The sequence below is a fragment of the Pyricularia grisea genome (assembly GCF_004355905.1).
Source record: "Pyricularia grisea strain NI907 chromosome Unknown Pyricularia_grisea_NI907_Scaffold_4, whole genome shotgun sequence".
In the NCBI taxonomy this organism is placed as follows: Eukaryota; Fungi; Ascomycota; class Sordariomycetes; order Magnaporthales; family Pyriculariaceae; genus Pyricularia; species Pyricularia grisea.
The window spans coordinates 1888201-1916041 of record NW_022156718.1 but is presented as its reverse complement, the minus strand read 5'-3'; the positions used below and the strand labels follow the sequence as shown (position 1 = coordinate 1916041).

Sequence of the window (27841 nt, the reverse complement as noted above, 5' to 3'; positions counted from 1 at the left end):
CCCCCCCCAAAAAAAAAAAAAAAAAAAAACTTTATCAGTCGTCATCTCAAACCCGCTGATAAGATCGCTGTTGGCTTCCTTATGAGAAGGGAGAAGGGCACCACTACGACGTGGCCGGCTTGCCGGACCCTCTGGCTCGGGTTGCATTGGAACGACCATCTAGATCACTCCTTGTGTGGTCTGGGCGTGGCGTAGCGGTTGCTTTTTCTTTTTTGCTATGCGACATGCTCGTATGTACAACACGAATACGAATCAATCTGCTCCTGCCCTGACATGCATGTACTGTGAAAGCGAAATGTGATCCAACACGTTAGGAGCATATATTATCCGACCACGTTCCAAGAAATCACTAACCCTACCTCGGAAACTCTACACACAATCTTGCGACATGAGTGTTTATTAGCGTTGGCGAGACGGCGAGATCGGGAACGCGTATCGGTAAGGTAGCTCGATATCTACTTGCAAGGGCTTCGCACTGGTAAATATGCTGTCATGTCATTAAGTTGGCCTGTCAAGCCTGGGGTACGTGGCCTGCAAATTGCGATTGTTTTTGTTTTAATGCCACACCACACTGAAGGACTGAAGGGCATGGACAAAAGATGACTTCTCCTAGCAATGTTACTGTACTACAGTAATTGCTTGGTCATACCGTGCCACTCGATGAGAGTGTGGTAATTTTTAATCTGTTCGTTTTTTAAGGACTTTCTGGCCTTTGTTCTCTTCTTTTTTTTAATTCTGATGCTACATTACTGAAGGATTGAAGGGCACGCCATTTTTTTCGGGTTTTATTCTCTCCCACCCATCCTTTTGGTCTCTTGTCTGTCTCGTTTTCTTTTGTCACCATCGGTTAGCGTGATGTTGATGAGGAATCATCTTCGCGCACGTCGCATGAATGAATGCACAAGTTCAGGGACAGATACCGTGGGTTGGAGAAAACAATACGGCGAGGCGGGTAACAGATGCCAATCACTAAGCTGAAATTGTGGGAGTTGGGCAGGCTAAAGGAAATAGCTCCCGCAAATTCGCTGGTAAACGTCGTAGAAAGGCAACGACGCTCTTCACTACAAATGGCAAGGCTAGAACCACTCCGTAGAAGAATGGCTCAACCGGTACTAACAGTAATCTTTCCGGAAAGAACTTGGATCGGACGAAGCACTCAACATCCAGGAGATGTGTCGTCAGACGCTAGGGTGGATAATGAGTAAAGTGAAGGAGACTCGGCACCCCGTGGGTGGCGTGAATGCCTTCGGCCATGAAGGACCCTGGTATTTATCGCAGGTCTTGGGGCCGGATTTGAGAACCTGTGACGTGATCTATTTAAAACTGGTACACCTTCGTAGTAGTCACGATGGCTAGAAATTATCTGGAAATTAAAATCTGTTGGGACGGAGACCAACGGGGAGGGACAACGAGTAAAAAAACACAAACCCGTCGTCACTGACATGAAGAGCTGAGATCCCGTCGACAGAAGATGTGGTTCCCTTGACCATCTCCCGGCTCACCGCTTTGCTGCGCTGATGGAGACTTGCTACTGCCATTAGTAATGTGAGCCTAGTAGGCGTCACCGACGTTGGTAATAGGTTTGGAGAAAAAATAAATTGAGGTACTTGATTCCCCACGCATACTATGTACACATACGGTGGCAGCCCATGGGTTTTTTTTTTTCCTTCTTTTATTTTTTCGCCAGAATACCATACATACTATTATTGTACAGCCGGCCAGGATAACAAAGCAGACAAGCTAGTAGGGAATGGCTATCCGCGGACCGTAAATACTTGTGACGTTGCGGAGAAGAGGTACATATTTTCGCTATATTCCACCCACCATATTACTCACCTAGCTGAAATGGTATCTAGGTACCTTGAATAGTGAACTTTCCTTCTGCTTACTAGGGGATCCACCCACTTGGTGTGCCCTTTTATCATCCTGCAGATCCAACTTGAACCAATCAAAGCTCTACGAGCAATCCCAAACACGCCCGGGAAGTGGGTCTCTGTAAATTCCCGTGCTAGTTCGTGTCCTGTCCCTTTGTGGGACATTGTGCAGCAATACGGCAAGGGGCTGTCAAAAAAACAAGTACACCAGAATCCCCGCAAACTTCAACTGTCTTCAAGTCCTCAAATAAGGGCTTTTTACTCCGGAAAAAAATACAGCATGTATATCTGGCTCCGAATACAGCTTACGGGCTGAGAGAATCAAAATATAACAGATACTGGGCTGCAGGTGTGGTTTTGAAGTAGGCGACTTTCGAAAAACTGGCAATTTTGGCCTTGTGGTATGACGCTTAATTTGATATCCACTTCAGGGCAATCCTCGATATCCATTCCATCTTATATCCATCTTGGCCTAGGCTTATTCGAGCAGAAGGGCTCCCTGATCCGGTGGCCGGAAGGGGCAAAAGAAAAGCGGGTATGTGCACTAATAACAAGGCGTCAACAGGTACGGTACTGTATGAATACTATGTAATGGATGAGTCAATGTAATGGATGATTGAATGCGTAAAGTGGGTACGGAGCATAAATAACATCGATAACATTTCGCGGAGGAAACATGGAAAATCAAGCCTTTCTTACCATGCTCGGCCGTGTCAAACTACAAGAAGACTGGATCCCAAACAATGAGGTTCCCAAGACAGACTGATGGTGACGCGTGCACGATCCCCGGTTTCCCGTCTACTTTCTGCTCTGCCTACCTTCAAAAAAAAAAAAAAAAAAAAAAAAAAAAAAAAAAAAAAGGCAACGAACATGGAATCAAGAGAATGTGGCCCGTGCCCTGACAAGGCGGGGTGACGGTCCCATCCAATCATCGTACAAGCCCAACCGCATCTTGGCAAGTTCTATCACTGGTATACAGGTATCTCTTCCTATTCCTACCACGCACGTGAGGACGCAAGTACTATTTTCCTAACAGCTTAAAAACGAGCTCGTTCACTCCTTTCTCTTCATCATGTGTCCGATCAGTATTCCTCATTTAGCTCCCTGGCCCAGTTACAATCTACTACTCCTGTCATAATTAAAACCAATACGTACCTTACCTTAAACCCTGAAAGCCCGCAGTATACCTCACCATCCGCCACCATGTCCAACCCCAACTCTAACACCCCATCGATCCCCGTTGATCACCCTGGGGGTTCTGCTCCTGAACTGTCGAATACTTCCCGTGGCTCGGGAGATTCCTCCTCCTACGCCATCGACCGGTGGTTCAATGAACCCAAGGAAGACGCTCCCTTCGACACCATTGGCATGGTGCAGACGGGGCCCTCCCAGTCAGCCGTCACCGGGGCGGGAGGGGGAACGCACTCTTCAGCCGATGCCACGGATGGCTCGTCGCGCAAGGCTTGACCAGTGTCGCTCAGGGTGAGTGTTCAATCGCCCTCATTTGCCCTTTTAAAACCTTCTCTTCCATTCTCAACCGTCGTGAACACAGGGCATACCACTTTCCCTTCCATTTTGAACCCCACCAATCCCACTGCTGTTGCCCGCTGACTTGCTTCCCCGACCCAGTAGCTTCCTTGCCTACTTCAACGCACGGCTCAACCACCTCTCCTTTTCCAACTTGCCTTCGATCCCGCCCTGCCCTCGTCTTTGCACCACTTTACCTTCCACAACTGGAACCTCGATTATTCATCCTTTACTTCTACACTGGTGAGTGATCCGTTCATACATAGGATGAGGTTGTTCCCGGTTACCTGTTGCGACCCAGTACCCTCTGGCATATCTTATACTCTGAGGACAGGCAACAACGGATGCTGACGATCCGGTTGCTTTTCAGGTAGCCAACGGAGCCCTCCTACCCATGGTTCGAGACAGACCTAAAGACCTCATGGCGATGGCCGAAAATAGATCCCAGTCGGGAATGAACACATACCAATATGCTTGACCGGGTCTGATGTGTAAGCTTTGGCACGCAATCTTGTGGCTTCTTCTCTGATCCTATAGTTGAAGTTGTTCATCCCTCAAGCTTTGGGATCCTCGGGTAATTCTCCAAGAAGCATGATTATATGATAGCAATGAACATACCAATTGCTTGAGTTCATCTGTGAAATATACCCCTGCAATTATGTTAGTACGTGTGGCGGAGTAGCGAGGTCGATGTTGCTACAACTAGGGCAGCCCAGTGAGGGTGGCTCTGCCGGCGCCATCATTACCACCATTGTAAAAGAGATCAAGAAGTAAACTTGGATGGGCATCTTTCAGTAACATCCCTAGTAACAAAACTGAGGTTGTCAATCGGAGCAGTATAAAGATTGACAAAGCTCCCAAATCCAGCTCAGATGTTTACATGCAACATCTTTTTACCGAAAAAAAAAACGAAACAAAAAGACAGAAACTGGCCTCTAGGCTTTTCATCATTCATGGTACAAATAAAAAGTACAAAAAAGCGCTAGCACTATCACAGAGAAAGGTTAGCAACTGTGCCACGTGCGGAACCACAAAAGACAAAATCAAAAATGACGTTGAAAGACGCATTATCAGCCCGGTTTTTAGTCTCAACCCGATTGCACCCAAGACGGATGCGATCGGTCAAATACTATCTTAGCATAAAAAAAATAGGATAACATCATGTTGCGTTCTGAGGTATCGACTCCCCACTAGGGAGACGGGAAATGAACATATAGAAATGTGAAAAAAGGGATATTAAAAAACTCACCAAGAAACAGCAAAAATCATCAAAAGCTGCGATCAGATCGTCTCGATCCGCCCATAGACCCAATTTCGCCGAATAGACCCATGATGTTATCAACCAGGGCCTTGGCCATACCTTGGCCTTTCCTCTTGGCCTCATCGCTGCCGCCACCCATCGAGGGTGTCTCGCTGCCCATGGTCGGCAGGACGTTGTCGCTAGCGGACAGGCTTATGAAGAGCGAGAATGGGACCAGCCACACGCAGAGACCAAAGTAGGAGGCGATCTCGGTAAAAGTGGGCACACCAGACGGGGTGTCGTAGTACGAGGTCATGTTTTGATAGGCATTGTGCTGGCGATCCGCGAAATGACGGAACCACAGATAGTGATTCACGATGACGAGGACTGCGGGGAGCATCGTCAGATTTCACCTTCTTGATTAGGCATCCAGACATAGAGAACAACTTACGGCACGATGTCAAAAACAGCGGATCCGATAGCCTGACAAACGGAAACCTCCGCAGGTTGCCCAGGTACACTACGTGGGAAACAACACCCAGCAGTGTCAAGAAGAATGGGAACTTGTCGACGAGGCAAAGAAGCAACTGTATGACTATAATCGAGTATATCATTCGCTGTAGGATGCGTTTGGAGATGACCGTGTGCTCCTCGACAAGCTCCGAGAGGTAGTAGAGACCCGAAGCTGGAGTATTTCGATTAAATGTCAGCAACAAAGCATGGAAAGCCTAGCTGGTTTGAAGCAGGATATAATGAGTCGCGTCACACGCACCGATGGCCAGCGTCAGGAAGGAGAAGCCCAGGATGGTCCCGAGATAGCCGATGAGAGGTAGTATCCACATATTTGGACGATTGATTTGATGAAAGGCTGAGTATTTAGGATTTTATGAGATGTGCATTTGCCAAACTACCTCATGGTGATTGGTGTTGATGGACCGTTGATGGGAGGGTGGTTGAAGCTGTCCAGGAAAGAGGATTGACGCCGCTCAAGATCACACCACGTTGCGGCGCCACGCGGTTGGTAGATTTTTCGCGGCGTGGAGGACTGTGCGGGACCGTTTGGAACCCGGGTTTTGTAGCAGGAGCAGTCCAAGTCCGGCCAAAGGTACCCCTGCACGGAGAGATAAGATTAGCTCAATCGACAAGCTTCCCACACCCCGCAAAACGGCATTTATTTTTTTTTTTGTGCTCACCGCCTTGGAAATGCGATGCGAGGCTTCTTGAAGACACCCATTGGCGACATTGCAAAGCCCCGAAACGGCCGTAGAACTCGAAAGGTCAAAATAACTCACAGAGAACCCCAAATAGAGACCTCTCATATTTTGGGAAGATCCCGATACAGCCCCAAAGATGTCGCGCCCCGAGGACACCCTGTACGCTCTCTCCCCTACCCCGCGCATCCTTCCTGGAAAGCCACCGCCACAGGCCACAGGGACAAAACTAATCCACTCCCCTCCCATTATCCAGCGCGGCCGATGTGCACTACAATGACACCGAAGCACGAAAGTACACGACGTCGTCCCGAATCCAAAACATCCAGGCGGCCATGACGCGGCGGGCCCTGGAGCTGCTCGAACTCACGTCCCCGTCCCTCATCCTCGACGTCGGCTGCGGCAGCGGGCTGTCGGGCGAGATCCTGACGGCCGAGGACCCGGCCGACGGCGGGCCGCACACGTGGATAGGCATGGACGTGTCGCCGTCGATGCTGGACGTGGCGCTGCAGCGCGACGTGGCGGGCGACCTGATGCTGGCCGACATTGGGCAGGGGGTGCCGTTCCGCGCCGGAACCTTTGACGCCGCCATCAGCATCAGCGCCATCCAGTGGCTGTGCAATGCCGAGAGCAGCGACACGTCGCCCCTCGGCCGCTTATCAAGGTTCTTCAACGGCCTGTACGCGAGCCTGCGCCGCGGCGGCAGGGCCGTCTGCCAGTTCTACCCAAAGAACGACACCCAGCGAGACATGATCGCCGGAGCCGCCAAGAAGGCTGGCTTCGCGGCTGGTCTGCTCGAGGACGACCCCGACACCAAGAACAAAAAGGTGTACCTTGTTCTGACGGTGGGAGGCAGCGCGCACGACGGTAGCGGCGGCGACATCACGGACGTGGTCAAGGGGCTGGACAATGTGGACGTCTTGGACGTGTCGAGGAAGCCCAAGGCTGGGAGGGATATGCGTAAAGGTGGCAAGGCGTGGATCGTCAAGAAGAAGGAGCAGATGGAGCGCAAGGGCAAGGTGGTCAAGGCGAGCTCGAAATATACTGGCAGGAAACGGAGGCCAGCATTTTGAAGAGGATTGCCGCATTGCTGCGAGCATTTTTTTGTTTGTTTTGGGTTTGTCTTTGGCGCGGCGTTTGAGGTTGGACGATTCACACGGTCGCATCATCTTCCAATATGGGGTGTTTTGGTCTGGGAAAAAGTTGTAAACAAAAAAAAAAAAGAATATTAAGTCAGATACCCATACTCCGGAACTCATTCTGTCAGTGCGATCTTCCACCCGTTTGTTTGATGAAGGACATTCTGATAGAAAAAAAAAAAAAAAAAACTCGAGCCACTTGGCTTAAGTATGCCACATGATCCTGGCATACAAAGGTCGCCCATGCTTCCCAAAAACAACAAATGGAAGAAGAACAAGAACAATAAAGGAAAGCTAAAGATACTTATACAAGCAGAGACCGAAAATAGGGCTGAACGTCGCTACAAAAGGAACAACTAATCGCTTGTTAATCCTTGCGAGAATTTCTATTGTCAAGATCCACAACTTCTGGTTCTGGAGAGGGGTGTTCGTCAGGGATGTAAGCAGGATCAAGCCATTCCTCATCCAAGTCCATAGGATCTGCTGCAGGAGGTGCACCATAACCAGCTCCCCCGGGGCCAAAGTAATTCGCAAAGGGGTTGACGGCTTGCACAAAGGGGTCGACGGCCTGCAAGATGGGATTGAAAGTCGCCGCAATTGTAGAGAAGACCGGTGCAGTCGGGTTGAGCGTGCTGGTAGAAGTCGAATCGGAACCAGTCGCAGCCGCGTCGGTAGTGGTGGTGGCTGAAGCGGACCTCTGACCAGCCGAGTCTGCAGCGTCCGGGTCTGGGATCTCGGCGTCCTCGTCGGTCGGGCTGGGCATTTCCAGGTCTTCGCCGGTGTTAGTGAGAAGCAGCTTCCCCTCCTGCAACGCTTTCTGGGCTACCCTCAATCCGTGCGTGTGCAGAATGCTCAACCCGAGCCCAGTCTGGCTACCAATCAGACTGCGGAGCTCCTGGACGATGAGGATGAGATAAGGATCCGTAAGCCGCTCGCAATCAGTGACAGCCGCCATGCGGGAGAAATCGAGGGCTGTGTTTGGCCACATGGCGGCCGTGGCATAAATGGGCCACTGTTTTGATACCCTTTGCGGGTCATGCTTGGTTGTGAAGACGTCTCTAGTCCTTAGTAGGAGTTGCGTCAGGGTCTCGATCCGCTGCAAGCGGGCCTCGAGATCGTCGACAGAGATGCCGCTCATGGGATCCTGGGCCTTGATGTGTGCGACGAGGGCGGCGCCGGCGAGTTTTGCTGACCTGCATACATGTATGATGCCGGCATTAATCTCTTTGAGGAGCTGGACGCTGTGCCTGTCATCCAGTGCCGACCGATGCACTAGCCCTAGCGTGATATACTCGCGGGCCAGGTACTGGAAATAGCATAGACGAGTGAGGCAGAGGCGTTCCAATTTTCGCAAATTGAGAAGCACACCGCTGAATGGTTTTCGGCAGTACACTTCGGCCCATTTTCTGGGAGAAGGAAAGTCACGGTTGTCGAGTTCGCCTGCAGCCACCTCGCCCTGGTGCCAAGTCTCCACGGCTCCGTCGCTGCCCCGAGCTATATCAAACATAGCAAGGAACTCGGCACCTGTTTTCTGAAGCTGTTTTGTCAAGTCATCCATCTCTTTGCGCATCTGGGGCCACGTTCTGCGCTCGACGTGCCAGCGACGTTTTGTGTACTCTTGGCAGAGTCGGATCCTCAATAGGACCTTGAGATGCTGGGTCAGATCGCGGTAGCCGAACTTGTCCAGGATGGCCAAAGCATTATGAATGAAAGTGCCTCTGTGTACGCCGAAAGTGTTTTGAAGCAAAGCCTCTGGCACCGACACAGGGTCCACAGTGGCCTTTGGGGCCCCCGAGCCCCTTGCTTTCAAGTCTCCGTCGCTGTAGAGTTTCAATGCTTCGTATCCAAAGGCCATCCATTCCCGCTCCCAGAAGGAACTTTGAAAATACTTCAGGTAGGATTTGAATGGCAGGGCAGTGTGCATATCAGCAAACGGCAGCTGAGGGTTTGACAGCAAAATCGGGTTGAATTCTGAGCTTCTCAACCAAGGGCGAGATAGTGCGGGGGGCCATTGCTCCCTAACCAAGTCTGTAATCGCCAGGTTCAAGGACTCAGGCATTGGAGCGCTCAAGTACGGCTGCAGTCTGTTGACGATTCCTCCAAAAGTCTATGAGTTAGACGGACATGTTAGCATTCACACTCTGGCAGCTTTGCGCGGCACCAAATAAACTCCACTACTGATAAGGGTTGGATACATACGTCATTAATAATGGCATGTCCAGGTTCTGCAACGGCCTCATCCTCGAAGAAAGGCTGGCTGAAGTCATCCTTGGTCCAGCCAGCTATGGGCTGCAGTTTTTCGCCGAACACAGTGTCACCTAGAGCTGCCAATTGAGCGGCTTGTGCCGGCAACAAGCCCGGGATGGCGCCCGGATTCTTGGGAAGCAAAGAGCATGCTAACTCAGTTGCATGCTAATCAAGCGTTACAGATGAGTGTCTTGTTAGTACAATGGATATTGAATATGGAGACACTAAAAGCGTGTGGGAACAAGAAACATACCGCAAATTCGTGAAGAAGAGCGCACGCCACTCCAAAAGAGCAACTGATCTTCTCCGACTCCGTCGTATCTGGAGAAAGTAACGGCCACAAAAGCTCCGCTCCAATGACGATTCGAATTTCGGTGTCGTTGATGGATGGTCCGTTCTCGTGGATATAAGTATTACCATGCGCAGGCTCTCTTTGATGCGGAGGCACTTTTTTCCCACGGTGGCATGACCCGATACTGATCCTCAGACAATGTCTCATTATTGCCTCGACGCCTGTGGTGAGATCGACACCGGCCGCGTGCAGGGCTGCCAGACCCTCGAATCTGGACCTGTCATCGTTGGGGACCGCTTCCCAGCCCACCCGGCCCTGGAAACCGGACGGTTGAATTTGAGTCTTCAAGACCGCATTCCAAGGATCCCGTTGTGGATCGATTTGGAACCTGGTGTACAAGTTGCGCAAGCCCTTCAAGGCCGGAGGGTCGACGATCAATATATGTGTGAGCAGTTGGAGCGCGGGCGACAGAGCATTCCAAACTCTGTCGTCGGACTGAAATCCAGGGTGAATACCGTGTTAGCAGAGTCTATGAGTACATAAAACGGGCGAGAGGCACAAAAAGAAAGGGTTCATAGCACTCACGGCTGTCCATTCTCCCAGATTGACAGTCTCATCCTTGTCGAGAAATCTCCAGAATTGACGAGGTTGATCTCGAGGGGCGGCGATAGGATGAATGTTTTGCCATTTCTCACGCTGAATTAGACTGACAGTGGAGAGGCAAGAGTTAAAAATTATTGTTGATAGAGGCCAATAATGGTTGCCATATCTATTAGGCATTGGGGGTTAAACTTACTGATGAAGTTCCGGTTGTACAAGATTTGCGCTTACGTCGTTGTTGAAATCGAACAGACCATTTTCGATGAGCTTCAAGTCAATAAAATCCTAGCGTTAGTAATTTTTCGGTATACGAATGTGTCTCAGGGAGAAATTGTTAATTGGCACTGACCTCATCAGTTTCAAATCCGCCAAACATATAACGTTGATACTCCCTGGGGCCATTCTTGTCTTTCAAGTTGTTATGGAACTCGAGGCAAGCCTTGAACAGCTCCGGCGGACAGGCTCCAGGTATTTTACCGTTTGTAACACTGGGAGCAACGGTCTGGCTGTTGGCCTCGAGAAAAATGCGAAACTCCCTGTTATCGCCGGGCAGGATGTTTGCTGGGTTCCTTTGGGGCTCGAAAATATACTGCCTCACAAACACAAGAGCTTCCTTGTCGACCTCCCGTTGCCATGACCTTTTGAACCAAAAGGTCTTGTCGTTGTCGAGTTTGACTGTCGGGTCTACGGGCGACAGCAAAGACCGGCCGTCGTCACGCCCAGGGTAGACTCCGTACTTTTTAGCGAACTGTGTCGGTCCGACCGACTGAGGCCTGTCGCCTTTGCCTGGAACCTGTCTACCGACGAAGCTGGCAGTGGCCCGCGCGGCTTTGCGCTCCTCGGACTCGTAGTCGGGGTCGGTCCACATAGGAACATACTCGTAGTGGTCTACTCGTCCGGCGATATTGCGTTTTCGGGGCTCGGGAAGCAGCCATTGGCCCTTGTTCTCCGAGAAGTGGCCATGGTACTGGACACGTGTGGCACCTCTTCTCTGGATCAGGGACTCGACCGTGTCCCAACTCAACAGCGAGCCAAACCGGGCGTTCCACTGCTGGTCATCAAGCCGGTTATCTGGAGTATGGCCCCATTTCGGATCAGCAGGGTCTCGCCGATCTGCCTCCTCGAGTGTTTCAGTCGGAGCACGGGGGTCTGTTTGGATTTGACGGAAGAGCTCGGCGGCACCCTTCCTGTTCGCCGCCATGATGGTGATGAGAGCAACGGTATTAGTCAAAGATATCTCAGGTAGGGTTGCGATATGAGAGCAGCTGCGGAAAATGGTTTGAGGAATTCTAAACCACTAGCTACACAAGAAGTGAGGACCCTGTGGGTTGGATATACAAGCAAAGTGGGCTTCCACTGATGGACAAAGACGCCGTGCCATCTCCGGAAGCGTGCAAGTATCCTTGATACTTGATCGACGAGTCCAGAACGAGAGAGAGAGAAAAAAGGGGACTGATGAGTTGAATGTGAGAATAGCTCCGGGACAAAACTATTACGGGTGGCAGTGCCATTTAGCCGGCATTTTGCTGCTCTCGGATTGTGATGAAGCAAAGACCCAAAAGCAACCGCAAGGCTCTTTGATTGTATGCTAGCATCCTGATCATCCATTAAACACCGAAACAGCAGAGAAGGGAGCCGCATGCAAATATCTTTGTAAGCGCCAGGAAATAGAACAAAGCAAATGAAGTGTCTCGGGTGCTCCGTGGTTTCTGTCCGACGATTTGAAGCGAGGCGCGACTTGCAAGACGGTCAAAGAAACACAAATGCGCTGGATTCCACGGTTGACCAGTAGCGGGCGGCGGTAGATCTGCAAACGAGCGACAATACTGGGTGTAGAGCGGAGATTTACTGTTGCATGCATGGGCTATGCAGGTGATGCGATCGACACCAAAAGAAGACAAAGGTCCAACACAAAAGAAACTGGGATTTGATTTGACGAAAACAGGGACATGGAAACCGTATGTTGTCATCCACGTGCCATGAACCGTTTTCGGGATGAATGGCAGTCTGGGATCCACTTTACCTTGCAAGGGTTGACTAACCAATCGGGATAATTCCAAGTTACACCCCACCCCCATTTCACTCCCGCTTGCATTCCATGTTAATGGTTTGGCCTTCCAGGAACGGCAGGACGCGGGGCTGCTGTGGGGACGGGTTGTTTACCTGGAAAGCTGCAAGCTGTAGACCTGGCCTCCCGCTTTTTCCCCGTGCATACCTTACCCTTGCGTGTACTGTATCTCGGCACATCTCGATAAATGAACAGTGGTACGGCAAATTGCAGGATTTAACCATTATCAGGTATCTGGGCAAAAGTGGGTGCCTACAGTTCCCTGCCAATTTGCCCTTCTTGGTAGGCCAAGGAGGTACCTCCTTTAGGGCACAGTGGCAGCAATAATGAGTTGTAGCTGTCGTAGTAAACCCCCGTCTTTCCACGCATTGAGTTTCATTTGGGCTGACAAAGGATTATTGACAAAAAAAAGACACATACATCCGCAATCATGGTTTGTGCTTCGGCTACTTTTCGTGTATATGCATAAAATTCTGGAACCAACACCACGCGAGTCCCGAGTCCCGATAAGTCTTCGACTATCATACATGATTGCTAGTAAGAATCTACCCTTTGTGCCACTATCAGATTTAAAAAGTGAAGTCGATATGAATACAAAACTAAACATGGATATCCAAAACAAACAAACAACCGAAAAAAACATGCATTAATCCCCAACACCATAGCCAACCCTTCACTCTTGCGCACCACTTGCCCCGCTTGATGAAGATAAACTGCCTTCAAAACAAGACACTTCCAGCATCGAGGAAACAGACAAAAAAAGCCTCAAATCTGCATTTCCACATCCTCATCCTGCCCACTCGGACCTGCACGAATCGCTTCAAACGCCCGAATCACCTTTTCCTTGAGCCTAAACGCATTCAAATCGGTCTCCTGGCTTTGCAGGTCCAAGAGAGCTGCTCTCTCTTCCGCAGTCGGTGGCCCTTCCATCCGCTTCTGAATGTGACTCCGTGCTTCCAAGTCGACCAGAGCCTGGCGGGCTTGTGCCGCCGAGGCCTCCCTCTCTTGTGCCGCCTGCTGAAGCATGGGGCCCACGTCTGCGGCCCGCGACACGGGCGCGTACTGAGTGAACCCCGTCTTCGGATCCGGGAATGCGATCATGCCCGGTGGGGGCGGCTGGTTGGTGTTCAAATCCGTAGGTGCTGTTGGGAGTGACCGCCAAAAAGGGGTAAGGCTCAATCGTCAGTCGTTAGTGGATAATCTGAGCACTGGGAATTTCCGGGGTACTTACGCTCGTCCAGATCCATTGTCGCCTGATTGGATGCCTCGAAGGCTTTCCTGTTGTTCGCACAGGACTGGGTATCTCGAACTGATGGCGCATCTGACTCCTTATCAAGCAGCTGCACACGTTTTGTTGGTGGAAGACCTGGGAAATTCTATCGTTAGCACCATGGCAGTCAAGTATTTCAATCAATACGTCCTGAAAAGTGCGATCCGGATGATATGGGGATCAACAAGGAAACGTTAATCGAGGGCTCGCCTACCAGTCTCATTCCCCGAAGCATCGGTACCGCCTGCAGTCTGAAGCCATGCCCGCTTCTTAGGTTGAGTCTTAGATGTGTCCGTCGATGGATCCCCTGGCTGCGGTTGACTATCCGACCCGGACCCTGATCCGCCACGAGGCGAGGGCGGTGGCGCCGTCGAAGCAAGTGACGACGCGGGCGAGGGTGCCCTCTCATTGCTTCGCTCAAAAGCTTTCAGGATTTTGAAGACTTCATCAACGATCCGGATAACATCAGGGTCTTTCAATCTATTGAGATCGCTGTGGACCGCTTCAAAAAAGACCTCAGGCTCAGTCGCGAGGTTGAGGCTCGTCACGGCAATGAACTTCTCCGGGCCCCAAAAATCCCCAGAGTATTCGTTTGAGGTAGGCGGACCCAAATGATTGCGAAACATCCCCTCAAGCGTACGGAACAGTGTTTGCTGTTTTTTGAGGTCCGCCATGTCCTCTTGCAGTCTGATTTGCAAAGCCGAGTCGCCCAGTTGTGGCCCAGATTCCTGGCGCAGAGACCCGATGCGCAAACGATAGAGCTGGCCCAATGACCTGAGAGCAATGTCGACCTTTGAAGCAAGACGGAAGGGAACATAGTGGAGTACATTCACCAGTCGCCCAAAGTGTTTCTGCCGGATCTTCTCCCGGTCTGCCAATTCGAGTGTGGTCAGGGTGCACAACATCGACTGCGTATACTCGAACCTTGTAATCAGCAGTCGATGTAGCTTCTTCAGCTTGCCAGCCAAGTAGCTAAAGCTGTGGGACCTGTATTGCTTGACATTTTGAATCCAGGCTTCAAAGCTGACCGAAGGATTGGTGCCTGGTGCGATTGGATGCTGTTTCGCATATAAATCACGCTGCTTAGTCTCCGGCAAGACTGCATCTTCAAACAATGGCAGGTATTTCGCGGCTGCTTTGCGTATCTCTTTGGCAGCTTGGTCCAAATCCTTGCTCATACCAGGCCATGTCTTATGCTCGTAATGCCAGAGACGTCTCGTGGCAATGCCCATCCCGCGCTGTCGTGCTCTGCTCTCCATATAAGTCGCTATGGTGTTATATCCAGATTTTCTTAGCGTAGAATGCGCCTTCATCATGAAGAAGCCTCTTTTTGGCCCGTAGACGTTCCAGTGTGACCCGACTATTGGTGGTGCGAGTGGAGGCCTTTTCAGCACGCGGTCGCCCTGAATTTTCAAGGACTCGGGTCCATACCTGGCAAAGTCCTTGTCCCAGAACGATTGGGAAAACACTTTGGCCATGGTATCTGAAGGAATGGCTCTTTTTACATCCAGCATCGGCTGTGGCGGACTGAACAGCTGCTTAGTCGTCTTGGTTGGTCTTATCCATGCTGAACGCCTCGCAAAAGGCCACAAATTCGAAGAAATCTGTGTCATTATCATATGGACGGGGACTGGTTGCAAGTCGGATGATGACCGTAAAGCGTGCGTCAGAACACCACCAAATACCTATGAGCTGTTTGTTAGATGATGAATTCGGGTCTTCTCCATAGAGTCTTGAACGAAGCACGCACCTGGTTCTCCAGAGCAAACCCAGCTTCGGCTGTGGGCTCATCCTCGAAGAAGGGGTCATCTGCTAAGTGGCTAAACAAACGAAGACATGCTCGATGCAACAAATCCCTGTGCCCGGGATCGGCCACACAGTTGAGGCTGGGCTTGTGATCAACAGCTGAACCTTGTGCCATGACTATGGCGTGCTAAACATTCTCAGAAGAGAGTAAAAGAAGGGTGGCGAATTAGTTTCAGGGTCTGATGGAGGTTTGAACATTTACAATGAGAAAAGGAAAGCTCACCGCAATTTCATGAAGTAGAATGGACGCAACCGCAAAGGAACAAGTTCGCTTTTCTGCATTGGAGGTATGAATCGAAAGAAGCGGCCAGATCAACTCTGCGCCGATGGATACTGTTGAATATGCTTTGTTGTTTCTTACCCTCATACTTGTGAAGCCAAACGTTCCGCGCAGATGGTCTGGGTCATTATCCCCGGCAAACCGGTTACATGATTCTATTTTGAACTGCAACGTCATGGCCACAACCTTTTTTGTCCAATCAGAAGAGTTGAATCCGGTTCCGGACAACTTCAAAAGCTCAGGGAAACTTTTAGTACTAAAGGGGTGGGCTTCTGTGTGCCACGCATTCCGGCAATTGCATGCAGAGCCCTTTTTCTCTTCATCCCTGAACAAGTCAGCGAGTGGGTCGAGGTCGAGGTCAACTCGAAGGCGTGTGTATAAATCCAGAAGACCAGTCCAAGCCGGCACGTTCGAGTTGAGAATGCGTGTCAGCAGCTGCAGGGCAGGCTGAAGGGCATCCCAGATTAGCGGGTCTCTCTATTCGGGGGAGATAAAAGATACTGTTAGATGCTTTGTATTTATATTCGAATCGCTCGCCGCTTTGGTATATCGGGAAAGACACATGGGAATCCAACATACCGCTGTCCACTGTCCTGTCTGGCGGATTTGGTTTTTGTCTTTGAACACATAGTACTGCCGAGGTAAAGTTTTTGTACCTGCGTGAACTGGTGCAGGAAGCCATCTGTTTTGAGCGAGAATACTATCGAGGAAGTCGCGGAAAGTATTAATAGCTGTCTAAAACTAAAGCAGACTTGCATAAGAAACATCAAAGAATTTAAGAAGAATCGTTGACTTACGGATGCACAGGTCCTTTCAGGTCGAAGTAGACATCGCTACTGAAGTCAAGCACACCTAACTTTTGCAACTGATAGTAGGCAAAGGTAAAGATTGGGTCAGTAAACAAATGGATCTCCCAATGGCACGACAGCAGGTGTAAAAGCTTACCTCGTCGGTTGTATAGCCGTGGAAGACGAAACGTTGATAATCGGCATCCTTCTTGAGCTCTGCGTTGTGCTTCTGACATAGCTGCCACATCTCGAGCGTTGTCTGTTCTTCTTCAGTCGTCGCTGTCTTCTGCGCCTGAACCTCTATGTAATTCTCGATGCTCTGATTGGACGCTTGTGCGATTTCTGACATGAAGTAATGTTCCTCGAGGAATCTGTCCAGATCACCGGCATCGACCCAATCTCCGTTCTTTAGCTGGTAGCGTCTTGATGCGGAGTCCTCTGGAGAGAGTCTTGAGCGGCCATCAGTGCGATCAGGGTGAATTCCGTATCGCTTGGCCATCTCGGTGGGATCCTTGGCAAGACTCTCCTCGGTCTGCGCCGGATAAAGCCTGTTGAGGAGGCTACCCTGGAAGTATCTCGAACCATTCTTCCTGTCGGTCTCGAATTCTGGATCAGTCCATAGAGGAATATATTCGTAGAATTCCGTCCGCCCGCCGTATGTGCGTTGCTTCGGAGCTGCGCGCCAGGGTAGGTCCTCGAGGTTCTTTAGAGCGGCCTGGGGAGGGAGTTTGCAAACCTCGGTCAGGTAACGCTGCCGAATAGCAATAGTCAATGCATTAAAATCCCATAAGCCACGATTCAGCATGTCCCATTGGGAATCTAGCCCGTCCACTTCCCCATCATAGTCGTCGCCCGCGTCGGAGTCATCCTCAGATGGCGGGATCCAGTCGGTAGCACTTCCTTCGATACGATTGAAAGTGCTCTGGGTCGTGGGTGGATTCTGCATGGTGGCCGTCTCTGTCGTCTGCAAATATACGGTGTTTGGAGATGATGCCAGCCAGAGAGACAAGAGTTCAAGCCAATATGTATCGAGTACGAGGCCAGGGTACAAGCGAAACCCTTCAGGTATGGGCAAGAGCTATAGATGTGGCAAGAGGCCATCCCAAAGGGAATCATCTTTTGCAAAGACGAACAAAGCAAAGCAGTTCGGCAGGAAGCCATGATGGCCTTGATGAGAGCCACATGACCGACATGACAAATTGTCCTAGCAAAATCATGTGCTATATCCGCAAACGACAAGGGCATTGAGACTATTTGATACCTCCTCTATCAAAATTGAGACGGAGCTGAAAAGCTTTTCGAGAGACAATGCACACGGGAAAAAAGACAAGAAGGTGCGCCATGGTTATAATGCTGCTCTGAAAGCAGAAATATTTCTTGGAAACGATGGGTTTTGATTAAATGCGGCGGCAGCACGCAAGCTATCATTAAAGAAAAGAAGAATAAAAACGATGGTTGGAGGCAATGACTTCTTGATGTTGTGTTAGTCGTCGACGAAATCGGCCATCGAACAATGGTTGCAACAACCCACAATGGTCTGCCCTGGAATGAGAATTCTACCCTGGTTGAAAGACACAAACACACAAACAAAGACAGAGGGGAAAAATCAGTTATCACGTGAATGTGAGCTACAATCAGTAAGATCCAAATAATTCGAAGCCATTCATTCGCACCTTCCTTACCATTCAGCAACCAACCGGATTGTGATGCAGGGTAGGTTGCGTTCGCTGCCATCATACACGCCGAAAGGAGAAATTTTAAGCTGCTTAGGGAATTAAACGTTTGACAATGCAAAAGTCGCTGCCTAGGTGATTTTCTACCTTGATTCTATTCCAAGTCAAGTTTCTCAGTTGCGCTGTGCATTCGGTTATACTCACAATAATGAACCCAAAGACGGACAGCTCTCCCACCATCCCCCGTGCATTACTGTCATTTCATTGCCAGCAAGGCAGATTTGTCAAGGGGGTCGAAAGGCACACAAGGACCAACTCGTGAATAGAAAGAATCCCCGGCAAAACCCCATGTCGGCGAAGACTAGACACCATTCGAGTGTCCCTTATCTCCCAGCATCCCCCACCAGCACCTGTTGAGCACGAGCGCCTTCTTGATGACCAGCACATCTAGAACCACCCTCTCACGCCACCGATCCCCCTCGACCGACAGGCCGGGGCACTGCTCGCGGCAGACGGCAGGGTCTTCGGCATGGCCAAGGATCGCCGACGGGCAAACCCACACCCTCTTGACCAACCACCGGGGATGCAGAATCGTCTTGCCGAGCCCGGCTCTCGTCTCGCCGCCCGCCAGCAGAGCCACGTCCTCGGGCTCAACGTCGCGGTGCACCTCGACGGACCGTTGTATCCGCAGCGCGTCGGTGAACCTCGCCTCCATGCACCAGCTGGAGAGCCTCGCGACGCCCAGCTTTTGCGCCACGTCTGCGAGTGTCCGGTAGTGTGCAAAGTCGTGGCCTTTGGTCCGGTCGTAAAACAGCGGCATGGTGCCGTGTCGGAGGTAGCGCAGGACGTACTGGAACACGTCCGGGTCCAAATCGAGGAAAAGTCTCTTGTTCGTTAGGTTGGGATCGGCAAAATGTTTCTGGAAGTAGTCGCTTCCCGACGTAAGAGTTCCCCGTGTCGTGATGAATAGGCGCTCGCCCACTTGGATTTGGACGATGTCATTTCTGTGGCGTTCATTCTCTTCCATGGCTAGGAGGTCAGCACCAAAGTTGGAAAGATAGTCATCCATGACTTTGGGTTTCTTAGGAATACTTCCTAGAGTGTGCTCGTTTGTGTTTAGCTACCTAGGTATGTTTGAGTTGATGAGTTGATACGCTATGTTTTCAGTACTCATCAGAGAACACGAGGGCGCGTTCAGGTCCTACTTTGTGTACCTGAACTAGGGGAGGCAGGTCTGCTTTATTCGGGAAACAACGACGAGCTCAGCTTGTGACAACACAAAAGCATCTCGAGAAGGTGCGCCACTATATAAGCAGTATATATAGCCGATAAGATGCTCCTTCTGCCATTCAAGCGGTGTCACGGATAATCATTCAATCTAAATACTTCCCAAGTTAGGTGACAGGTACCTACCTAGGTAGGTGGGTAGGTACATAGCCCTTCCAAGTAAGGCATCCTCAAGTGCTGGCCAGCAAGTAGGTAGACTTGAACTAGGTTGGCAACGCCAAATAGACGAGCAGCCTGTGGACGTCTAATGCGGCCAAGGAAAACAATATCAATCAATTATCAGCAGTTGAGGCAAGTGAAAAAAGAAAACGAGGAGCCGATTGACAGTCTTTCTTGGGACAGTAAAAAGGGCTCGGTCCTAGCCGAAAGATGATGCTCGGGGTGCGCCTATGGACCGTATTCTAAGAGGCTGAGTGACAGAAAAGGGGGCTTTCCCCCACGTCGCATAAAGGGAATCTAATCTATTATTATTTTATATATTCCCCACCGGTGACATTGCATTTTGGTTCGAAGGTCATAGATCCGAGGATTGCTGTCTTGAAAAGATACAGGAGACGTCGCGCCGGCCCCAGAGGTCCAATACCTTACAGGCCCGTTTGCCAGATTTGGCTTTAGTGTTGCTGCCTATTGGTCACATCTGTATGTCACATCGATTCTCGACTACGATCATGGAGGCACAAGAACAAAAGATAGTAGATGCTGGCAAGCCAAGTATTAATGCTGTCTTGCTTATGCAACAAGCTTTATGAATTCTATGTTATACAGATTACACATTCCAATGGGGTATCTTTCTTTTTTCTCTCCCGCCCAAAACCAAGATGCGACAGTATTACTCCCTATCCGGGGAGGCCGACTTGGCGAGCTTCTCATCCTTTGGGGATTCGATATCGACCGCCTGGCCGCGGACGACGCCAACGCCACCGTCGGCAGCCAGGGACGACAGAATGGGAGGACCCGAAAAGTGCTTCCGACCCCAGGCAAAGTACCACACCAGGCTGATGAGGGCGAAGCCGGCGAACACAACACTGGCGTAGTTCATGGTGCTGGCGTCGAGACCGGTCAGGTTGGTCGGCATGCAGAACAAAACGATGGCCAGGACGATCCAGAGGAGAGTTGTAAGGTTGATGATGAAGCCGAAGCGACCGAGGGAGTAGCTGGCGTGGGCGAGGTGGCGACGACCTTGGCAGAGGGACACGAGGATGGGCAGGCCGTAGGACGTCGACAGGCAGATGGTGGCGACACCGGTGAAGCTGCCGAAGGCGGCCGAGGAGCCAAAGTAGATGAGACCTAGGAGGCAGTCGACGATGGTGGACAGAGTCAGGGCCCAGAGGGGCAGGCCAAAGCGGTGGTCGACGCGACTCCAGAGGCCGGAGCCGGGGATGGCGCCGTCACGGGCAAAAGCGTAGGTGCATCGACTCGAGGCAGTCAGGGCACCGACGCCGGCAAAGAGCCAGATACCGAGGATGAGGAAGAGAAGTCCAAAGCCGCCGCCGGCGCTGCCAGTGGCCGTCTTGAAGACGTAGCCGATAGGCTGGCCGTTGGCAATGGCCAGAAGCGCCGACACGTCTGGCAGCACAAAGAGGACTGGGATGAGGTAGATGAGGCCCGTGATACCGGCAGCAACAACAGAGAGCACGATAGCCTTGGGCACCTCGCGCTCGGGCGACTGCACCTCCTCGCACATGGAGGCAACCATTCCGTATCCAGTCAGCACGTAGGCCGGCTGGAGCAGGCCAACGAAGAAGGACCAGCCCGATGGCCATCCCGAAGCCGAGGCATCGTAGTGTGTAAAGACGAATTCGCCGTCACGCTTGTTGGGCGCCATGGCAAGCAGGACGATAAGGATGATGACGATGGAGGCACCTGTCCAGTAGATGCAGAGCGTGTTGATCTGGTCAAGGTACTTGGACCCGAAAACGTTGATGAGGTAGCAAAGTAACATGACAGCCCAAAACATGAGGACGGTCTGCCACGGCGTCGCCACGTAATCTTCATCCCATAGCGAGATGGCACTGAGGATCAGTTGGGCGCCACCAAAGTTGATAGAAAGTGTCACAGTCCAGTTGCCGACGAGGGTGAGCCAACCTGTGACCCAACTGGCGATAGGAGCCCATTTAGGCGAGGCAAGCAGTGCGGCCCAGTAGTAGACGCCACCGGCGGTCGGGTAGACAGAGCAAATTTCGGCGAGGGAAGCGGCAATGGCAGTTGAAATGATGGACAGGAGGACCCAGCCCCAGATGATGGTTACTGACTGTCCGTTGGAGAGACTGATGTAGAATGTAGTGCTGAGACCGTAAGGCACGGCCATGATGGCGAAAGAAAGACCAAGAACCGAGAGCATGCTAAGGCTGCGTGGCAGCTCGGCCTTGTAACCCATCTTGGCGAGGGCATCGTCGGCGTTGGCGTCGACTGAGCGGCGTGCGCCGGTGCGGGCGACAGGGCCGCTGGCTACGGAGGCGGCATCCGACGCCATTGTTCGCGCGGGCAAGGGACCGGGGGAAAGTTGCGTCGGGGACAGGAGGTCGGACAACTAGTTGCCTAGATGTTGGGTTGGGTTTGGGGGGGTGCTACAAAACCAACAGACGAAAATGGGACGACGCGAATAAGTTTGGTGACGCGCTCTTATTTATGTATGGGTGAGTGCAGCCTGCACGACAAGATAGAATGAATGACAGGGCCTGGTGACTGGCGGCGGAAGCGAGCTGAATGTGTTGCTTGGCTGCAGCTCGCTCGTTATCAGGTGCGGGTGGCCATCAAGCTGCCGGGAAGCCCTAGTCTATCTATCTAGTATCAGCTATTAGGTATCAGCGGGTGTGGGACGCTACCAAGCAAGCGCGACCCAACCCTGGCCTTGGTTTGTCAAAGGTGTCGTCACAGGCAGCCTATCTACTATCTAGTAAGCTGCTTAGGTACCTTAGGCTGAGTTTGCGACCGATTGGCACTGATTGACTCACGCGACCAGGCAGGCCACCACCGACAGCCCAGCGAGGTTGCCCAGATAAGCACCCACTCCCATTGGTTGCACATTCGAATTCCAGCCGGGCGGGAACCCCATCAGCCATTATCAACCCCACAATTGGCTAGAGAACATTTAGGGGCATTGCCAAACATAACATTCCAAAAGGCCTCAGATAAGGAGACCCCGCATTCCGTTTGGTCCATAACTCCTGATTGCGGAGTCGAGTGCCCACTGCTTTGGAAATGAACAATGCGGAGCAACGAACGAGTCATGAATTTGTAGGGAACCCACGCTTACCACGGTCCGAGAGATCACCGAAATTGATATGACCGGAGATGACCGGAGGGAGACCGAAAACCATGTTAAGAGACGCGTCAGTCACGCATTCTACATCGGAAGCTCCATATGCAAGAACAAGTTTGTGAGGTGCCGGCGCGGACCTTGTGTGTAAGGTATGTGTATGTGTGGCCCGGTGGTGATGGCCGATGTTTGTTGACGACACTTGCATCCGTACAAGACCTTGAAGTACGGAGGGGTTAACTACCTCAAGGTACTAAGGTACTTACCTAATGTAATCTACTACACTACAAATGTTGGAGGGGGCTGAGGGGTTTCTTTGAAGCTTAGTGACAAAGTCGTCACTTTTTAAACAGCTTCATTGGATTTCCCCAATTATCACTTTCTACCATGTATCCTTGTTCAGCGGGCAAACTTGATTCTTACGTGTTAAGCAGTTGCGACCCGTAATTGACGATCAAAAGCGGCACGAACGCCAGGCGACTTTTGTGTCTCCCCGCACAATTCGATGCCGGAATCGGGCTCGAACTTGGACCTCGGAGCTCTCACTAGTAGTTAAGGATCCGATCCATTCATCGTTTAAGTTGTTTGGTATTCATTCATATGAATTTAATTTTTTTTTTTTTTTCCTTTTTTTTTTCCTCGCTCATGTCAAGTTTTAACTTTGTTTCTGAGCTGGGTAATATGCAACCTTGTCGCTTTCGTTTACCGATTCCGGCATGAACCACCGATTCGGGCTGGCGCCACGTTAATTCTGTGACTCGCTTGCGCATCGGGATGCGCCGAGATACTCGCAAATTTATTCCGGCTAGTAGCAGCGTGCAGGACAATGACGTGAGGGGTGGCAACAAGACCGCGGTGTGGTAGGAAACAAGACGAGGATTCTGGGTTTGGGCGCCCGGGGACATCGCCGCCGACTGCCGGGCCACCGACATGTGATTTCCCAGCTTGCCTAGGTACTTAATTTGTTTTGGTGCGAGGGCTAACATTGTTCACGGGTAGTCTAGAAACAATTTAACCTTGGAATAAGGATAAGGTTTTGGCTTACCGGGTATCCCCTTAGCTCTAACTTTTTAGCTCCGAGTGAACGAGGGAAATGAAAACCGCTAGAAGAACAAGAAAATGGTTTTTAATCCTGTACCATGCTCCTATCTGTCACAGGGCTGGAAGTGCCAGAAGTCATTTCTGACCGAGAGGGCATGATGTAGGACTTGGCTGGCGCAGGGTTTCTCTCCAACAGAGATACAGGCGAGCCTGGAAATAAATCCATTGGAGATTTCCTATTTTCAACGTTTATCCAGTCTTTCCAGAAACACAGCAGCCTCTTCCGTCCTTTCACTATCTATCCCCGCATATTCTCCAAGCGCATCGACCGCCCTGTGACCATAATCTCTCGCGCCATCCCGATCTCCCATGTCCAGTAGCACTTGAGCCGCAATGCCATACACGTCACCACGCTGCGCTTCCATGCCCTCATCATCCATGAGTGAAAGAATGTCCTTCATGATACGCTCAACGACATCCCTCCTGCCACCATGTATGGCCTGCCGGACTTCGTCTAGCTCGTCCAGCTTGAGTTGGATTTGCTGCCTGTTGGCGTCAGAGGTCTCGAGGATGCGGGATGGTGCGCTGCACAGCTGACAAGTGCAGTTGAAACCCCATCCGAGGAGCACTTGGCGCCGGTCGCGGGATAGCATATTGAGCGGTGTATCTAGAAGGCGAAACGAATAAGTCATCGTAAATAAGCAGATCTACAGACCTTGCACATCGAGTGGGTGCAAAGTATCATTCTGTTGCAAACTTACAACTAACGCCAAGCTCAGTGCCAGCCGCGATGTCCCTATATGCAACAACTTCCAATTCAAGTGTTGATCTGGTATATCTGACATATACACTTGTTATCCAGAGTTACCGCCTAGTTAGCCTTTTGCTTCAAATTTGTGTCATAAGACAAGTTACTAGAAGATTGGTTACTTGGGACGGCAGGAGTGATTGATCCTCTGCAAACACTCAATCCCTCGGGTCAGCATTTGGCACTGATCGCATTGATTCCCACGTACTTCGACAAGTATCTCATACCGAAATCCTTGGAAACAAGCCAGAGTGTGGAACCCCATTCAGGGTCATGCCAAACGTGTTCGAATCCATGATCCCGCGCAGCACATGGGCTCCTGAGTGGTGCGACAGCCCCAAGACGGCATCACGTTTCGACGGAGGAAGCCTCGTCCACGCCCGCTCGAGCAGCTTGCTATGGTGCTTCGCTCCCAAGTACTTTGGCCGAGCCATAGTCTCGACCAGCACCGGCCGCTCGCGAAACAACAGCTCACCCTTGAGGATGTTGGCGGTTGCCACGACGCCTTTGCCCTTCCCGGGGATATCCACCACCATATACGGTGCGGGGTCCCTCGGCTCCATCCGGGGCAGCCGTTTCGACTGCCACGACGCCCAGGTTGGGTCGATGCCGTGGACAAGAGGTGCGACTATGGCGGCGATAGTGGGCGTGGTTATAATGCTCATTCCATGGCTTCCGGCGAACGAGGCGTGTGTATATACGCAATACTTTGGCTTTCGTGGCTGAGATGCCGGTGGATGAACGCAGAGCGGGGGAGACGTCCAAGGCTCCCAGGTTCCAGACTCGGAGGCGGTAACATCGTCGGTTATTACCGGGCAAATGTTGGTTGGTAACTGTTCAGGTGATAGTGGTCCTTCTGGGATCCAAGCGCACTGGAATGGAGACGGTACTGCCGCTGCGATAGCTCGTGTCTGTTGCAATAGGAGCACTAGTAATGACAATGCTCCATTCCTACTCTGGTAAAGAAGATGCATGGTTTCAATAGGGAGTGCCGACTTGGTGATTTGCAGGCTGCAAGAAGATAAAGAGAGGTTGTCGCTGACTTCTCTGAATAAATTTCACGGGTCTTTTGCTCAGATTCCCCGGAAATAACAGGTTTATCTAAAACAAAGGCTTTCTTGGTTAGCTGATCTGCTAACGGCCTGAAGAATGAAAATCTTGTTGGTAAGTCTCGTCATCATAATCCATCAAAGCCAATGTTGTAACACAACATGTGGTTTAGACATTTGAGCAATTAGCCGGATGTCGCAGTGCATGCTTGGTATCTGGGCGAGCGGAACTGTCTTTCAAGGTTTCCCAATACAGAACTTGACCAAGCTGTTTACATGTCAGCCAAGATCAGGAATAGTGACAGAGAAGCCTTCAAAAATAATCATCTCAATAGGACGGAAAATCTGCGTTCAATTGCGTTTGCGATGAATATCAGAGTACGGGTTCAGAACTATATACCATGTTGTATATTGACACAAAACTTACCACAAAACTGCCGTGTATATCCCCAATATACCATCTAAGAGCCATCCTCAGTGCCACCAAGGCCATCCCTTCCCTCCCGCATCATCCTCCAAGCCTGGAGCACCGTTGCCTTTTGCGATTTCGTTGTAAACGGTATCGCCAGCCCAGTCCCCATCTTCTCATCCCTGCACTCCTCCTCGGTCGCCCAGACACACGCCTGATGCTCATTGGGATCCAACCTGACGTCATGCTCGTCTCCGTCTGCCCCGATTACAAAATTAAACTTGCCCACGATCCTGCCGCTCCTCGTCGCAAAGACAAACTCGGTGGGCCCGCCCTCCACGGCAGGCACTACTGCCCCGATGCGCCTCGCCACCAACCCAGCCTCCTCCCACAGCTCCCGCGCGACCGCGTGCACGACCGTGGCGTCCGAGTCATCCACCCCACCGCCGGGCACCTCCCACAGGTTCGGCATGCTGTCGGCCGCGGAGCGCTGGACGAGCAGCACGGCGGTCCGGGCGCGGTTGAAGACGATGGCGCCCGTGCCGAGAGCCGTGTACATCACATTGGCCGGGTTGGCAGCCTTGCGGGCGGCGATAACGGCCGACGCGGGGACGTTGAACGTCGCTGCCGTGTCGGGGTCAGATATGGTAAATTTGTAGACGGGGCTGTCGGCGCTGGTGCTGGGATGTGCAGCCGGCTGCGTGCTGGGTGCCGGGTTGGTTACTGTTGGTTGTGATGGTGCGGAACTAGACATGTTGATTTGCTTTGCAAGGTTGGAGTTTTCCGGGATGAGGTGAGTATTGTTAAAGTTGTTTGATTCAACAGCTTTGTTCTTTTTTTGGTTCGAATAGCCTAGACTGACTACAGGGAAAATACGAAGTGTGTCGCACGTCGAGAGAAACTCGTCGGCTAGTGCATACCAGCAAAACTCTCTCAGTCATTGATGCCTTGCGAGCGGTTCACTCGACTCATCAATCGCACAATCATTTTTCTTTGTTTGCCTGGCAGGCAGATGTCTATCTGACTCACACTAAATTTTCTACTTGGTTTTTTTTTTGTCACGCATGCGGCGGCGTACAAGGCAACAGGCTTGGGTCATATTTGGTTCAAAATTGCTCGTCATAAAGTTGTACCCTGCATTTGATTTTTGCACAACAAGTGCGGGGATGGAGGATCTCCAAACGCTGCATAAAAAATGCCGTTTGAACCAAAGCGGGGCACCCCTGGCGTGGACCAAAGAAAGTATTGCACGACACCAAACAACCCAAGTCTGATCAGATCTATCGTTCTGAAGGCGCTATAGGACGTTCGAATCAATCATGCAGTCAGTTGATGTGGCATGTACCTGGTCGGGCAGAAATCCGCCAATAATCTTGAGCTGAATGACTTGTTCAGTTCAAGGCTTGTAAACCACCTCAATTGATGAGATAAATAGGCACAGAATTCTAAGTATTTGATCAAGTACCATAGTACCTAAATTTCCTTTTCAGGGGGCCATGGAACTGTGCTCTCGGTGTTGACCCCGGCAGCAAATAAGCATAATAAGGCAGGCGGTGAAAACGGTTACAAATGGGTGGAGCCCAAGGGCAGAAATATAAAGCATACCATTGGTCGAGAAGACCTAAACCCCCTTGTGTAGATTTCGAGTGCCCACCGAAAACCCTTGATCTTGTCGCGTTTGATCTCCCTTCTTCCCCGTTTGTATCCGTGTCGCAGGAAAATGTTAGTTTCTTTGGCGGTGCGAAAAAAAGACGACCATGAACATTCTGCCTCTGCCTGCCTCTTGATCAACGGTGTTCCCACCTGCTGGTACAGTATAATATTTTGTTATTGAATCAGACCATCCCGAGGTTATCATGCTGACACATATTAAGTCGAGTTCGTGTTCCGATGGAAAGATTTCGGAATGTAAGTTGCATGGTTGATCTGCGATTTGTCTTTTGGTCGACAAGAGGATTAACAACGATGTAACG

The 27841-nt window shown here is 51.1% G+C and overlaps 9 protein-coding genes across 9 annotated transcripts; 2 read left to right on the top strand and 7 right to left on the bottom strand.

Moving 5' to 3' along the window:
• Window positions 1-3023: 3023 nt before the first annotated feature.
• On the bottom strand, window positions 3024-5679 carry PgNI_07272 (uncharacterized protein). The gene is made up of 5 exons (XM_031127287.1): window positions 5414-5679; window positions 5093-5326; window positions 4651-5028; window positions 4020-4389; window positions 3024-3874 (listed from the first exon to the last, which is right to left on the bottom strand). Exons 1-3 carry the CDS (start codon window positions 5481-5483, stop codon window positions 4670-4672), a joined length of 663 nt encoding a protein of 220 aa, XP_030981700.1. The 5' UTR covers window positions 5484-5679; the 3' UTR covers window positions 3024-3874; window positions 4020-4389; window positions 4651-4669.
• Window positions 3078-3341, top strand: PgNI_07273 (uncharacterized protein; the record flags this gene model as incomplete). Its single annotated transcript, XM_031127288.1, has 1 exon — window positions 3078-3341. The coding sequence occupies one exon, from the start codon at window positions 3078-3080 to the stop codon at window positions 3339-3341; it is 264 nt and encodes an 87-aa protein (XP_030981699.1).
• Window positions 5680-5878: 199 nt separating the features above from the next.
• PgNI_07271 (uncharacterized protein) lies at window positions 5879-7076 on the top strand. The gene is made up of 2 exons (XM_031127286.1): window positions 5879-6014; window positions 6109-7076. The coding sequence occupies exons 1-2, from the start codon at window positions 5992-5994 to the stop codon at window positions 6923-6925; spliced, it is 840 nt and encodes a 279-aa protein (XP_030981697.1). The 5' UTR covers window positions 5879-5991; the 3' UTR covers window positions 6926-7076.
• A 282-nt stretch (window positions 7077-7358) lies between these two features.
• On the bottom strand, window positions 7359-11331 carry PgNI_07270 (uncharacterized protein; the record flags this gene model as incomplete). Its single annotated transcript, XM_031127285.1, has 6 exons — window positions 7359-9098; window positions 9191-9403; window positions 9492-10025; window positions 10116-10236; window positions 10327-10415; window positions 10480-11331. 6 exons carry the CDS (start codon window positions 11329-11331, stop codon window positions 7359-7361), a joined length of 3549 nt encoding a protein of 1182 aa, XP_030981698.1.
• A 1353-nt stretch (window positions 11332-12684) lies between these two features.
• Window positions 12685-17288, bottom strand: PgNI_07269 (uncharacterized protein; the record flags this gene model as incomplete). The annotated part of the gene is made up of 8 exons (XM_031127284.1): window positions 12685-13340; window positions 13430-13564; window positions 13683-15153; window positions 15219-15401; window positions 15498-16031; window positions 16134-16254; window positions 16352-16419; window positions 16500-17288. 8 exons carry the CDS (start codon window positions 17286-17288, stop codon window positions 12964-12966), a joined length of 3678 nt encoding a protein of 1225 aa, XP_030981585.1. The 3' UTR covers window positions 12685-12963.
• Window positions 17289-18376: 1088 nt separating this feature from the next.
• On the bottom strand, window positions 18377-19084 carry PgNI_07268 (uncharacterized protein; the record flags this gene model as incomplete). Its single annotated transcript, XM_031127283.1, has 1 exon — window positions 18377-19084. One exon carries the CDS (start codon window positions 19082-19084, stop codon window positions 18377-18379), a length of 708 nt encoding a protein of 235 aa, XP_030981584.1.
• Window positions 19085-20131: 1047 nt separating this feature from the next.
• Window positions 20132-21775, bottom strand: PgNI_07267 (uncharacterized protein; the record flags this gene model as incomplete). Its single annotated transcript, XM_031127282.1, has 1 exon — window positions 20132-21775. The coding sequence occupies one exon, from the start codon at window positions 21773-21775 to the stop codon at window positions 20132-20134; it is 1644 nt and encodes a 547-aa protein (XP_030981572.1).
• Window positions 21776-23844: 2069 nt separating this feature from the next.
• On the bottom strand, window positions 23845-25424 carry PgNI_07266 (uncharacterized protein; the record flags this gene model as incomplete). Its single annotated transcript, XM_031127281.1, has 4 exons — window positions 24638-25424; window positions 24454-24473; window positions 24364-24431; window positions 23845-24269 (listed from the first exon to the last, which is right to left on the bottom strand). Exons 1-4 carry the CDS (start codon window positions 25382-25384, stop codon window positions 23845-23847), a joined length of 1260 nt encoding a protein of 419 aa, XP_030981571.1. The 5' UTR covers window positions 25385-25424.
• A 496-nt stretch (window positions 25425-25920) lies between these two features.
• On the bottom strand, window positions 25921-26622 carry PgNI_07265 (uncharacterized protein; the record flags this gene model as incomplete). Its single annotated transcript, XM_031127280.1, has 1 exon — window positions 25921-26622. The coding sequence occupies one exon, from the start codon at window positions 26620-26622 to the stop codon at window positions 25921-25923; it is 702 nt and encodes a 233-aa protein (XP_030981148.1).
• Between the last annotated feature and the right edge of the window lie 1219 nt (window positions 26623-27841).

Coding starts and splice junctions, on each gene's coding strand:
- PgNI_07272 (XM_031127287.1), bottom strand. CDS start 5,483: ATGTGGATACTACCTCTCATCGGCTATCTCGGGACCATCCTGGGCTTC. Junction 5,327..5,413: donor CTTCCTGACGCTGGCCATCG/GTGCGTGTGACG, acceptor GAAATACTCCAG/CTTCGGGTCTCTACTACCTC. Junction 5,029..5,092: donor GCTGTTTTTGACATCGTGCC/GTAAGTTGTTCT, acceptor TGCTCCCCGCAG/TCCTCGTCATCGTGAATCAC.
- PgNI_07271 (XM_031127286.1), top strand. CDS start 5,992: ATGTCGCGCCCCGAGGACACCCT. Junction 6,015..6,108: donor TCGCGCCCCGAGGACACCCT/GTACGCTCTCTC, acceptor CCCATTATCCAG/CGCGGCCGATGTGCACTACA.